The following is a 14,467-nucleotide window of genomic DNA, read 5'->3' on the forward strand; positions in this document are numbered from 1 at the left end:
CTAATGGGACTTGACCAGACTCGTCCTCATTGACATTCTTGCTGTTTCTGGTGCCGTGGAGTACCCTCTCCTTGAGTTCGGTGACACACCATCATGGTTTTCCTTTTTTTTTTTTTTGGCTCTTTCATTGTTTTTTCTGATTGTGCTTCTTATCTTTGACCCCTTTTGGTAATAATCATAGAGCTGTGCTGTCCAGTACTGCCTGCCCTATATGAATACTGGTTTTAATTAAAATGACGTAAAATGTAGAAGTCAGTGTCTCAGGTGCTCTGACTGCTCAGTGGCCATATGTATTTGACAGCATGGATACACAACGTTTTCTATACTCATTGAAAGTTCTGTTGGACATTCTGTTGCTGTCGGAGGGCATGCAGTTGTAAGGAACAGAAACTCACTCCATGGAGCTCAAAGTGAGGGGTTTGTGCTGGCAACTACAGGAACCCGACCAGGAGCTGAGTTGCAGGAGGTGCAGCTGGCCCGCGCTGCTGGAAAGTGCTGGGGCAGCTACTCCCTTCCCTTCCTCTGGGGCCCCAAAGCTCTTTCTGGGCTCCTCTCTTCACAGCGGCTCCATCCTTCTCTCCCGATACCAGCTTCTCCCTCTCGGTGCCGTAACTTCTGCATGGATGGGGTTCTGATGTACCGGGACAGGTTGTAGCCTGAACCTGGTAGGACTTCCAGCTCTAATCATTTGATCGTGCTCCCTACCTCTCTTAGTTCGCATTCTCCAGATATCTGCCTCAAGCCACATAGATTGGTTCCTTCTCTACCCCTAGTTACTTGTCTTCCCCTCCTTTTTTCAGCTTTATTGAGGCATAGTTGACCAAACTGCTTGTATTATATAACATATTTTGATGTATGTATACATTGAAATAATTACCACTGAGTCAAGCAAATTAACGTATCCATTACCTCACTTTTTTGGGGGGCGGTGAGAGCAGTTAAAACCTCACTCTCAGCAAATTTCAAGTATATAATATAGTATTAATAACTGTAGTCAAATTGCTCTACATTAGATTTCTAGAATGTAATCTTCCTATAGCTGAAACTGTACAGTTAACCAACATTTTTGCATTTCCTTCCACACCCTCCTGCTCTGGTCCCTTGTAACTGCTCGTCTACACTGTGCTTCTCTAAGTTCTGCTCTTTTAGATTCCACGTGAAGTGAGATCATGCAGTGTTTGTCTTTCTGTGTCTCCCTTATTTCACTTAGTATAGTTTCCTCCAGGTTCATTCATATTGTTGTAAATGACAGGATTTCCTTCTTTATTAAGGCTGAACAATATTCCTGTGTGTGTGTGTACACCATATTTTTCTTATCTATTCATCGGTAGATGGATTCTTGGGTTCTTTCTGTATCTTGGATATTCAGAGTAATGCAGTGAACATGGGAGTGAAGATAACTCTTTAAGACAATGCTTTGGTCTCCTTCGGGTGTAAACCAAAAGTGGGATTGTTGGGTCAGATGGTAGTTCTATTTTTAATTTGTTGAGTAGCTTCCACCCATACCTTTGTAGTGAGTTTACCAGTTTACATTCCCATGAACAGTGAACAAGGTTCCCTCTTCTCCATATCCTGGCCAACACTTACTTTTTGTCTTTTTGATAAAAGCCATTCTAACAGGTGATCACTCATTCTGGTTATGATTTCCATTTCCCTGATGACTAGTGATACTGAGCACAACCATCCCAGATACCTGTTGGCTATTTGTAGGTTTTCTTTTGAGAAATGTCTTTCCAGGTCCTTTGCCCATTTTAAAATCAGGTTGTTTTCTTGCTCTTGAGTTATTTTTGTTCCTTTTGTTTTTTGGATATTAATCCCTTATCTGATAGATGGTTTGCAAATAGTTCCTCCCAGTTCGTAGGTTGTCTCTTCACTCTGTTTCCTTTACCGCGCAGAAGCTTTTTAGTTGGATGCAGTGGTGTGTTCTTCTTTGGGTTTGGTGCCTATGCTTTTGGGGTCATATCCAAAAAATTATTGCCCAGACCAATATCAAGAAACTTTTCCCCTATGTTTTCTTATAGTGTTACAGTTTGTCAGGTCTCACAGTTAAGCCTTTTTTTTTTTTTTTTTAAGATTTTATTTATTTATTTGACAGACAGAGATCACAAGCAGGCAGAGAGGCAGGCAGAGAGAGAGAAGAGGAAGCAGGCTCCCTGCTGAGCAGAGAGCCCGATGCGGGGCTCGATCCCAGGACCCTGGGACCAGGACCTGAGCTGAAGGCAGAGGCCCTAACCCACTGAGCCACCCAGGCGCCCCCACAGTTAAGTCTTTAATCGATTTTGAGTTGATTTTTGTGTATGGTTTGAAATAATGGTCCAATTTAATTTTTCGGCCGTTGGCTATCTAGTTTTGCTAGCATCATTTATTTGGAAGACCATCCTTGGGGGCGCCCGGGTGACTCAGTTAAGTGTCTTAACTCTTGATTTTGGCTTGGGTCATGAGATTGAGCTCTGCATCATGTTCCGCACTGGGTGTGGGGCCTGCTTAAGATTCTCTCTCTAGGGGCGTGCCGGTGGTTCATCAGTCAGTTAAGTGGCTGACTCTTGGTTTTGGCTTAGCTTGCAGTCTCAAGGTCATGGGAATCAGGCTCTGTGCTCAGCGTGGTGGGTGCTTATGCCTCCCCCTCCATTCCCCTCCCCACACTCTCTCTTCTCTCAGATATTTAAAAAAAAAAAAAAAATTCTCTCTTTCCCTTTTGCCCCCCCCCCCCCCCCCCCCGCTCATGCTCTCTCTCTCTCAAATTAAATTAAAAATACTGTACTTTCCACATTGTGTATTCTTGGCACATTTGTCAAAGATCAGTTGACTTTGTGTGGACTTACTTCTGGGCTCTCTGTTATGATCCATTGGTTTATGTCTTTTTATACCGGTGCTATACTGTTTTGGTTACTATAACTTTGTAGTATATTTTGAAATCACACAATGTGATGCCTTCATCTTTGTTCTTTTTTCTTGAGACTGCTTTTGCTTTGGCTATATTTAGGGTCTTTTGTATATTTATTGTATTATATATTTATTGTATATTTATTGTATTTTGTATATTTATTTTATATTGTATACACAAAAGTATATTTTATATATTTAGGGTCTTTTGGCTATATTTAGGGTCTTTTGTGGTTTCATATGAATTTCAGAACTTTTTCTTTTTCTATGAAAAATGCCATTGGAATTTTGATAGGGATTGCACTGAATCTATAGATTGCTTTAGGTAGCATGGACATTTTAACAATATTAATATTTCCAGTCCATTCACTCACGATATCTTTCCATTTATTTGTGTCTTCTTCCATCAGTGTTTTATAGTTTTCAAATATACAGCTCTTTCACCCCTGTGGCTAAATTTATTCCTAAGTATTTTATTGTTTTTGATAAAGATGTCTACTCTCGGAAAAACACATTGAGGGTTGCTAGACGGGAGATGGGTGTTATGGCGTAACTGGGTGATGAGCATTAAGGAGGGCACATGGTATGATGAGCACTGGGTATTGTTATATGCAGCTGACGAATCACTGAACTCTACCTCTGAAATGAATAATATGCTATATGTTAATTAAGTGAATTTAAAAAGAAAAAAAAATGTTCACTCTCACCAGTTGTGTGATACTGGAAGTCCTAGCAAGTACCATAGGACAAAAAAATAAGTGTTTGGACTAGAAAGAAACTGTCTTCCTTTGTAGGTAGCATGATTGTGTATGTAGTAGAAATGCCCAGTAAATTCACAAGAAAGCTCCTAGAACTAATGAGTTCAGCAGGATACAAGGTCCCCTCTTAAAAAATCACTTTTATTTCCTTTTTTTTTTTAAAGATTTTATTTATTCATTTGACAGAGATCATAAGTAGGCAGAGAGGCAGGCAAAGAGAGAGGAAGGGAAGCAGGCTCCCTGCTGAACAGAGAGCCCGACGTGGGGCTCGATCCCAGGACCCTGGGATCATGACCCGAGCCGAAGGCTGAAGCTTTAACCCACTGAGCCACCCAGGCGCCCCAGAAAATCACTTTTATTTCTATATTTTAACTATGAACATTTGGAAACCCAAAAACGTTTAAATTATCATTCATAATAGGCTCCAAAAGAAAGAAAAAAGAACTATGTATACATCTAATGACAAAAACTACAAAATGCCAATGAAAGAAATCAAAGATGACCAGAATTAATGGAGAAACATACTGTGTTCATGGATTGGAAGACTCAGTACTGTTTAGATGTCAGTGCTCCTCACATTTATCTATAGCTTTAATGCAATTTTAATCTAAATCTAAGTAGATTTTTTTGTAGATATAGCTGATTCTAAAATTTATATGGGAAGTTAAAACTAGAATTATTGAAACAAAACAGTCAAAAAAGAAAGGACTCATAATACCCAATTTTAAGACCTACTATATAGCTAAAATATTTATGACAGCGTAGTATCTGTGGGAAAAAATAGGTATGTGTTGCTGTGGAACAGAATAGAGAATCTAGAAATAGGCACACAAACAGTGATTTTTTTTTTTTTAAGATGGAAAGACAACTCAATGGAAGGGGGTAATCTTTTCAATAAATGGTGCTGTAGCACCTAAACATCTCCATGAAAGAAACTGCTCCTATAAAATATTAACTCGGAATTGATTGTAGACCTCAATGTGAAAGGTAAAACTATAAAACCCTTAGAAGTAAATGTAGAAACTCTGTTTGACTTTAGTATGCCCAAAGCACTATCCATAAATGAAAAAATTGATAATTGGCTTTCAACGAATTAAAAACTTTTGCTCCATAAAAGATATTGTTAGAATGCAAAGAAGATAAACAAATGGCAAGTAAGCGCATGATGAGGTGTTCAACATCATTAGACATAGAGAAATGCAAATTAAAACCACAGTGAGATCCCATTATACATTTTTTAGAATGGCTAAATTTAAGTACTTATAATACCCCAGGTGAGAATTTGGAACAGCTGGAACTCTTACACATTGCGGGTGGGGTTGCAAAATGATACAGCCACTCTAAACATTTTGGCAGGTTTTTTAAAAAGTTAAACATTATACCTCCTATATAAGCCAGTATTTATCCTAAAGAAGTTAATGTTCACACAAACACCTGTGTACAAATGTTTGTAGTAGCATTGTTCAGAATCACCAAGATCTTGAACCCAAATACTCTTCATTGGGTAAAAGGATAAACTAATTGTGGTATATCCACTCAATGGAATGCTATTCAGTAAATAAAGGAACAGTTATACATGCAACAGAATGGGTGAATCTCAAAAGCAGTATGCTAGAAGCCAGTCTCATGGTTACATGCTGTATGATTCCAAGTACAAGACATTTTGGAAAAGGCAAATTATAGGAACAGAGAACAGATCAGTGGCTGGCAAGAGTTAGGGGGAAGTGGAGGATCTGACCAAAAAAAATTGTTATGTATCCTATTTGTGGAGATAGTAACTAGATGCTATGTGCATATGTTAAAACTCAGAACTATAAGTCTAGAAGAGTGAATTCCATTGTATGTGAATTTAAAAAAAAATGCTTCTCACTGTGATATACATATGTCAAAGTTCATTTAATGATACTTAACATTTGTGCATTTCACTGTACCTAAATTTTGCATTACCTAAAAATCAAAATTGAAAACAGAGAAGTGTTTAAAAGGTGGGAAAGAAGCACTTAGGTGTTTTAATTAGAAAAATTGTATCCTAATTATATCCTAAAGTATGAAAATATAATTGAATTTATTATGGCAAGGATCCCTTTATTTTCCTTTCTAGCAGATAACCATTTTTCTGTTTTCTTGACAATATACTGTGATTCACTGATTGTTACTTAAAGATGGATATTTTCTGGCCACAAGCTAGATAAGAGCTCTTTTGTGATCTGTTTTCTACCACATCAATTCAGATTCATCCTATCTCCCTTTGCCTTTTGCTCACAGTTCTTTCATCTGTTGACAAGGGGAAAGAACCAAGTTAGGAAAAAAATCCGTTTTGAGTGTTCTCTACAAATTTGTTACATTTAAGATTTAATTATAAATTAGTTTTTGACTATCAGAAGCAAGTCATACTTTGTATTGGTTGCTGTCGTCTTTGGACTTTATAAAATAACAGACTTAACGGGGGCTTTATCGTAAACATTGGAGACCATTTGTGATTCTTTGATTTGAATGGATATATTCACTTTGCTGTGGGTGACAGTAGATGATGTCATATTAAATTTAAATTGATCTCCTCTCAGCGTTTATCTTTAGTGCATGTGCAATTTCTTCAGCACCACAGACCCTTTCAGAGGCATTTCTGTCAATACAGCTACCTGACAGTCATTTGTATTTGTAAACTGTGCTTTTGGCACCTGCTGGTCTCTGTTGCATTGGAGCTAGTGGGGAGCCAAAATGGGTGTACAATGAAGTTATTGGTTGGTACATCTCAGTGGGAGTTATTGAAGGGAGGAAACAGCACTTGCAGGACCTCGGGAGAGGATAAAAGAAATTAGCAGTGTGCTACCAAAAAACGATGATTTAAAAAGTGAGGCAATTCTACTCAATTAAACTGTTTATGGACCTGCATTTTAATTCTTGTAAGAGAGATGAAGAAAAGTTTCTATTTAAAATATATAATGAATTTTCGAAATGCCAGGATTTCAGTAGAAGACTAACAATTCATATGAGCAGAAATATAAATTAAAACGGTGGAAAAAATGCTTAATTTCTGAAGAAATGAAAATTGAAATGCAGGTGTCTTTTATTAAAGTAGTAAAACAAATTTTAAAAAGAAACATGTTGGCAAGACTTCAAGGAACAGGTAGACAAATAGCAAAAATGGACTGTTTTATAGGTATAACTTGCCCACACTAAGTTACTTACTCAACAGACTCTCAACTTAGGATGAGTTAACAATTTCTTGCTTTTTGTTGGTGCAAAAGCAATACGCACATAGTAGAAACTACACTTTGAATTTTGATCTTTCCCAGGCTAGTGGTGTGCCCGAAGACACTCTGGTGATGCTGGCGATCAGCAGTGAGCCACAGCTCCCAGTACGCCTTGGGATCACAGGCATCAACTGATACACGTACTGGACCTGTGCAGCCACTGTTGATCACTTCCAGTACAGAATGCAGTGTTACATATTAAGCACTTTATTATAAAATAGGCTTTGCGTTGGATGATTTTGCTCAAGTAGGGTATTATAAGTGTTCTGAACGTGTTTAAAGTGTGCTTAGGATTTTTCAATTCAGAGAAGTTTATTGGGCTGTATCCCCTTTGCAAGTTGACGAAAGTCTATATTCCTACTCTATTGGAGACAACTCAAAGGAAATACTTAAAAAAAGAAGGCTGATAGGTGAATCTGCTTAGCTTATATTGGTCTGTTTTACTACAGTGCATGTCTCTGTAGTGCAAACTTGTTCATAGCATGAGTGATAATTAGGGGAATATTGTTAAAATAAGCAAGTTGTGTTGGTTCATACTATTTTCGTCAGAATGTTTTGAAGCCATCAAAAAAAAGTGTTTTCACCATTAAAGAGTGATTTAGGGGCACCTGGGTGGCTCGGTCAGTTAACTGACCAACTCTTGGTTTTGGCTGGGGGTCATGATCTCAGGGTTCTGCGGGGGGAAGTCTCCTTCTCTCCCTCTGCCCCACCCCCTAGTCACATGCTTGTGTGCTCTCAAAAATATTTTTTAAAAGGGAGAGAATGCTTTAGTGGTGTATGAAGACCTCCCCCAACCTAAAAAGCAAAGGAGGGTCAGTTTCATGGCCTTGAGAAGTGCTTTGCTTTTCACAGTATTAAGCTGTCCAGTGGAGTGCCCATGTGGTTGAAGACATTGTGAGATTTTCCCTTATGCTTGGGCGTGGCGGGGGGGGAGTGAAAAAGCTACATCCTGATTTAAATTATTTTGATAAAATTGGTTCTACTGGCAGTGAATGTCCTCAAGGACCTCAGTTCATATCTCAAAAAAGGACTTAAGGCTCTAGGTTAAGGCTACATAGGTTAACCTTGCCTACACAGTGGTGGAGGCTGAAACAGTGGTAGTATCTTTCTTCCAGGGTTTTTATAGTACTCTGGTTGCAGAGCTACATTGTTTTAAGTGGTGAGGCCCTAATGCTGTTTTTCCCTTGAGCCCTGTCATTTTTAGCGTGATTTTGCAGAATATGAGGTTTTTTTAGTCACATATGTTACGGAAAATATATAAAATGCCCAACAATAAGGGATGGTTAAGTAAGTTTTAGGACAGCCTCCCAATAGACTAATGTATCTGTTAAAATAAGTGTAAAAAATTTTGCGAAACAAGTGCAAGAACTGGAACACAAAACTGAGCATCTGCAGTTCATGATGATAACTGTATAGCAATGTTCAGCATATACCTGGCCTCTGAGAGTTATGGTAGGACTGTAGGTAAAATTTAAAGAAAAAAAAATTTCTTTAATGTTTGAAGTTGGTAAAATAGAGGTAAGTCCATTTTAGCAGTTTAAGCTAAATTTTTATTTTACTTTTGTTTTAGAATTCCTGGAAAACTCAAGCAATTCGTATTTGACTTACATTCTGGAAAATTGCACAGAGAATTCCATCATGGTCCTGACCCAACTGATATAGCCCCAGGACAGGTAGGACTCTTTTTTCTTTTTTTTCCCAGTGGGAACGCTTTTTTTTCTGGTTAGCCTTGAGGAGGATCTGAAGCTCTTGTACAGGCTTGAGTTTCTGCTCCTAAAGATCTCTATAATGAAATTCTGAATAGACTCTAGATAATAAATTGTTCCTTTTAAAATTAATTTTTAAAATTACAGAGCTTCAGTAAAGTTTCAAGAATGATACAAAATAGTTTCTTGATCACATAAACAGAAGTGTCCTGTGAGTATGTCCTGTGGAATATGGGTAAAAGGATTAAATACAGTTGGCTTCAAATACGGAAGTAGGAGATAAGAAGTAGAAGTAGATAGATCAGTGAAGAAGTCAGTGGATTCTGTTAACTGGGCAGGTCTTCCTCTGTGGCCAGGAGACTGACCACACTACAAAGAAAATAATGATATGGTATTCTTGCTAAAGCATCCTAAGCACCTTCACCAATACAGTATTTATAATTTTTAAACTTAAGGTTTAATGCAGCTTTTCATTTGAGATTTAGAATGCTTTACAACTATTTATGAAAATTTTGTATTTGCTTTTCATGTAACTTTTAGCCTGATTTGACTGTTTCTACCTTGTACCTTCTGTTACAAATAATTTCTCTGTTCCTGCTTTGTTAAACACCTCTAAAAATTGCATTTGGATACATTATTGATTTATATCATGTCTGTTGCCATTATACTGAGAGGGAAGATGACACAAAACAAAACTCTTATTTCATATGCCCAGAATTCATTGTTTTGCCTAAGGAACCTCCACATAGAAAAATAAAAGCTAAGTCAATTTTTCCTGAAGAGTCAAATTAAGTTCAATTGTCAAGAATTCCCTTTAGGAATCCAATGACATGCTTCTTCCTTGAAGTCTGAGGTCAGATTTTTCTTTGATAATTAAGCAACTATAGAAGCAAACCGTTTGTTGCCAATAGCCCATAGGTCATTATTTCCCTCAGGAAAGTAGGCGTGCTTAATATTTTATCAGATTAGGGAAAAATGTTACTTACCATTATTATATTATCCTGATTTATTTCAACTTTTCCATTAGACAGCGAACTTCTATTTTATAGTGATATAATTATGGCTTAAACCAAACATGTATCTCAGTAAAAATACAAATGAAAAATGTATTAGGGAAGAGGGGTGGACATGACAAAATAAAATGGGAAATTTGCAGACATTGCTTCCCATTAATAATGGAAATAAGCCAGTATCCATGGTATGTAACATGGACACTGTGTTAACTACAGGGGATATTAAAACAGTGATGGTGTATTTGGTCATGTGGAGATAAGGGATAGACAACACACTGCCTTTCCTTTGAAATTCTTGGAAGTCACTCTTAGAGTTCTGTGTATTTTTGTCTATTGTTGATGCACAAGTAAAATACTATAGAAATTAATTTCTTGGGACGCCTGGGTGGCTCAGTTGGTTAAGCAGCTGCCTTCGGCTCGGGTCATGATCCCAGCGTCCTGGGATCGAGTCCCACGTCGGGCTCCTTGCTCAGCAGGGAGCCTGCTTCTCCCTCTGCCTCTGCCTGCCATTCTGTCTGCCTGTGCTCTCTCTCTCCCCCTCTCTCTCTGATAAATAAATAAAAAAATCTTAAAAAAAAAAAAAGAAATTAATTTCTTACAGTATGGAAGTGTTTATTTTCCTCCTTATGTCAACTAAATTCTGGTATCTAGGTATCGCTAAATGAAAGTTCTGTCGGTGCCTTTAATCCTCTTTGTGGTCATTTTTAAGAGAGAAGGATTTGGGCCATCTTAGTCATGGTGGTGCTGCTTCTACAAAACAGTGTAGGAAGGCACTTAGGAGTCAGGTATTTTGTTTCCTTCCACTGCACCTCAGGAACTGTCGACAGGTCCAGAGGGAAGGGCTCTGTAGCAGCCCTGCCCTGGAGAATGTTAGTAAGGGCATTTGAATAGGGAAAGTGAGATTTCAAACTTAACTCTTATCTTTGGCACACAGTAGCTATCTTCATTAAGCAAATAATTACAAGACAACTACCATTTGTCTGATACTTTTATTAAAACAGTGTAACTCCACAAAATATATTGATACGTTTTATTCTTTCTCTTGTAGCAAGTCCAAGATGTAGCAAGCAGTCCACCTGAGAGCTCCTTCCAGAAATTAGCACCCAGCGAATATAGGTATACTTTATTGAGGGATCGAGATGAGCTTTAAAAACTTGAAAAACAATTTGCAAGCCTTTCAAACAGCAGCATCAACTTACGTGGTGGAAATAGTAAACCTATATTTTCATAATTCTATGTGTATTTTTATTTTGAATAAACTGAAAGAAGTTTTGGGTTTTTAATTTTTTTTTTCTCCCCCTGACTCAAAAGGCATTGTCATTTAATATAGCCTCTTTTTAAAAATCTGTTAGGGATAAAAAAATAAAAATAAAAATCAGAGGCCTATCTTTGCTTTAAATCTGTCCTTTAAAATTTTTATAAATCAAGTGAAAGGTGACATTGCCAGAAACATACCATTAACTTGCACTGCTAGGTAAGGGAGGACTTAGGGATGTCTCCTGTGTAGTATGTGCTTTTCTTTATATACAATCAGTCCTGTTGGTATTTTCATTGTCACATTTCTCAAAGCTAAGAGGGTATATATTCTGGATACTTGGGAGGGGAATAAATTAAAATTTTCACACTGTGTACTGTGTTTTACTGATTGGTTGGATATTGCTTATGAAAATTCCACAGTGGTATTTTTTGGATTCTTAATATGTAACTTAAACATACTATGAAGAGGAGGAGAGCCATAAGCCAGAACATTTGGCGGAATTGTCCTTATGAATTAAGAAAAAGAAAATGAAAAGTGTTATTAAATTTCTTTGTGTTTATCTAACAAAATGGCATATGGATGGCATTTAAAACTTTGAATTATACCTAAATCTGAGATACTGGTAGAGCAGGTTACCAGTGTTGAACCAGATTATTTTTAAGGCTCCTCCTATCATGACACATTAATTTCCAAAGACGAAAACCAGCAGAGAAATTGTATTTCAGTAATTCTAATCTTCTATCTTGTAGAGTCTTGTTGTAGTTGTATAGATCAAAATCGAAGACAATAAGGCACATAATTTTTTTTTCCCCATTGTAAAATTGTTAGAGGACCCTACCCCACTAGATTCCCTGATTTCCCAGGCCTGCAATGTATAGTCAAATGGGTTCCTGTGCCAGGCCTCAGTACTGCCAGGGAACAAAACCAGAGGGAGAGGACCCTCCGTGTCATATCAGGAGGCCCAATGCCCAAGGAAGACAGGTTCAAAATTGGCTTTCCTCTGGGCCTGGGTTGGTGCTATAGGCCAAGAGTCATTTTATACTTGGAGTCTGAGTCAATCCCAGTTTGGGGAAAGATTATTTTTAAGCTTAAAAGGCTGACATGTGCCATTATATGTAGTGTGTAATATATGTAACATCTTCCAATTCTTTTAAAATAAAGTTGAATATTTATAATGCATATTTAATGATTGTTGTTTTAAAAAAAATCAGCCTAGAATTCTTAGTTATGCATGACTTATCCATCATTTCATTCAGAATAATAAATGTTGTTAATAAGGTGATAAGGGGCATGTTTAGTATATCTTACCAGACTGTTAATTAGAAAAGCAGGACAGAGCTTCCTCAAGGTTGAGTCTTAGTTCTGTTCAATTCGTTGCTTCTAATTAATAACTCTGAAATCAGAGTTGTAGTCTTCAGGTCAGATGATGGACCAAATCTGAGGCAGTTAAAATGAAAATTCGTGAACATTCAGCAGGGCAGCGTACAACACCAAGAGCAGCATATGCAATTAACTGGAATAAGTTTATAATCCTGTAATTGGTTTTAAAAATATTTAAACAAAAGATAAACACTCAAATATTGGATTGCAGAGAGCTGACTTGAGAATAGTTATTATGAAAAAGGCCTCAAGGAACACAGGGTCAGTGTGATCGAAGATAACAGAGTGGCTGTTAAATTATATTTGAGGCTGCATGATTTAGCTTTTATGCATATTGGGTCTTAAATGTTTATTGAATAAGTGAGCTGCAAAGTGATGTTGGGTAATTTTTGTACCCTTCAAGGGCTGAGCACTCATCAGGACTGGGTGCCCCATTTTATAAAAGGGGGTTAAAAAGCTCAAGTACAAAACACCAAAACGCATTAGAAAAGATAAGTTTTTGCGGGGCGGGGAAGGTGAGGAGGCCTGTGGCTAAGAAAATGAGAATGGAAGTTAGAGAAAGAATGGGAGCTGATTGTACAGGGGCTTGAATGCCAAGCTAAGAGGTTTTTACTGTATCTTACAGGCAGCAGAGATCCACTCACAGATTTTTAAGCCAGGAAGTATGTTCATGTTTAAGTTTGAGAAAGAATATTGTGGCCAGAACTAAGAGATGGAGAGGAATAGATACGACAGATGACAAAGATGTAGATTCCAAAGGGATTTGTCACCAGCTGGACTTACAAAGAGAAAGTCCAGGAATATAGAACTCCCAATTTAAGACTTCTTCCCCTCTGAACTAGGCACCAGAAAATGGTCTGGGTGCAAGTCTCCTCGTCTGTCCAGTCTGCTTTGGGCCTCAGGCTCCTCAGCTGTGAAGAGGATGCGGGACTGAAGAGCAACTGAGTTGCAAAACCCAAGCTAGCAGCAGTCCCTTCTGCCTGTCAACCTGCTACATTTTTTGAGTTTTTAAAAAATTGCTCTAATAGTGAGGGGGACCATAAAAGGATGAAAACTTTCTTTACATGAAATTCTAAACATGTCTCAAATAGTTAAATGAACCTGTAGAATAAGCATCTAAACCATCTCATTGAGCTCCATGGTGAAGCTGTCAAAGATCACATACAAAGGAAGGAAAAATTGGCATGATAAAGGCCAAAAAGAAGAGTGAAATATAAAAATATGTTGAAATATAAAAGCTGAATGAGCTTTGCAGAAAGTGCTAAGTTTGCCCAGAAGGCATTAAAAAAAAATAGAAAAACCTGAGGGCAAAAAAATAGATGAAAGAGTGTAATGGATTAACAATTAAGAAAAACAGAATAACTCAACTCCTATTTTTTCTCAGACAAGGAAATGTAGTCTAGTGTGGCTAAAATAAATTGACATTAAACAAAAAAGCAAAAGTGAGAAGTAAAAACAATCCTGCCACCTTAAACGATTTCACGGCTCTTTGGACCAAAGCGTATCCCAAAGAGCTGCTGGAAGTTACAGGTGCTCTGGTAGCAGCTGCTGGAAATCATGAAGAATTTGTGGCAACAGAAGACTGGAAGGGAACATAAAGTATTCCCGCTCTCAGAATAACTAAGTTAAGTTGCTGTAGCTATCTTTCTAAATAAACCTCTCGTGAACCAAACTGAAATGTTAGTAATCTATATTTGGGGAAAGGGTTTATTTAAATAGGTGATAAGAATAAAACTAATCAATTTTAAGCCCAATAATTAAAGACCCTGAAGACAGTAAGTCGTTTCAGGACTTACATTGTTTTATGCTGATTATAACTGTTTTACGTGTTCATTAAAACAGGTTGGATAGGACCTCTGCTTGGCAACTGTTTTTTAGCTGTGTTTGAATTTTTGTATGTATTTCCAAGTAATAAAACTATATTTATAAAATATTTCTATATTTTAGACTTTTTACTAATTCAGTGTGTCATAAATATCATAATGTGAACATTTTACTCTGAATCCAGATGACCAGTCACAAGCTTTTCCAGTTTTTATTTTTTAGATTACTTAATAGTACTTGAATCAGAATGGGAAGCTGTGTGAATCCTTATGTTGATAGCTCAAACCTGGCCTTTAGTTGGAAGCGCCAAAGCTCCACATTGCAGAGCACTTTGGGGAGGGTGGCCTGCCCTTAGACAATAGGTTTTGGAGAGGAAGAGGAAAAGCGCAGC

The 14,467-nt window shown here is 37.5% G+C and overlaps 1 protein-coding gene across 1 annotated transcript in view; it reads left to right on the forward strand.

Moving 5' to 3' along the window:
* Positions 1–12,975, forward strand: part of ERP44 (endoplasmic reticulum protein 44) — a 95,040-nt gene extending 82,065 nt beyond the window's left edge. The window contains exons 11-12 of the mRNA XM_032307963.1: positions 8,466–8,568; positions 10,663–12,975. Coding sequence (XP_032163854.1) covers positions 8,466–8,568; positions 10,663–10,764 — 205 coding nt within the window. The 3' untranslated portion in view covers positions 10,765–12,975. The remainder of the gene's footprint in view (positions 1–8,465; positions 8,569–10,662) is intronic.
* Positions 12,976–14,467: the final 1,492 nt, after the last annotated feature.

The sequence above is a fragment of the Mustela erminea genome, chromosome 12 (genome assembly GCF_009829155.1).
Source record: "Mustela erminea isolate mMusErm1 chromosome 12, mMusErm1.Pri, whole genome shotgun sequence".
NCBI lineage: Eukaryota > Metazoa > Chordata > Mammalia > Carnivora > Mustelidae > Mustela > Mustela erminea.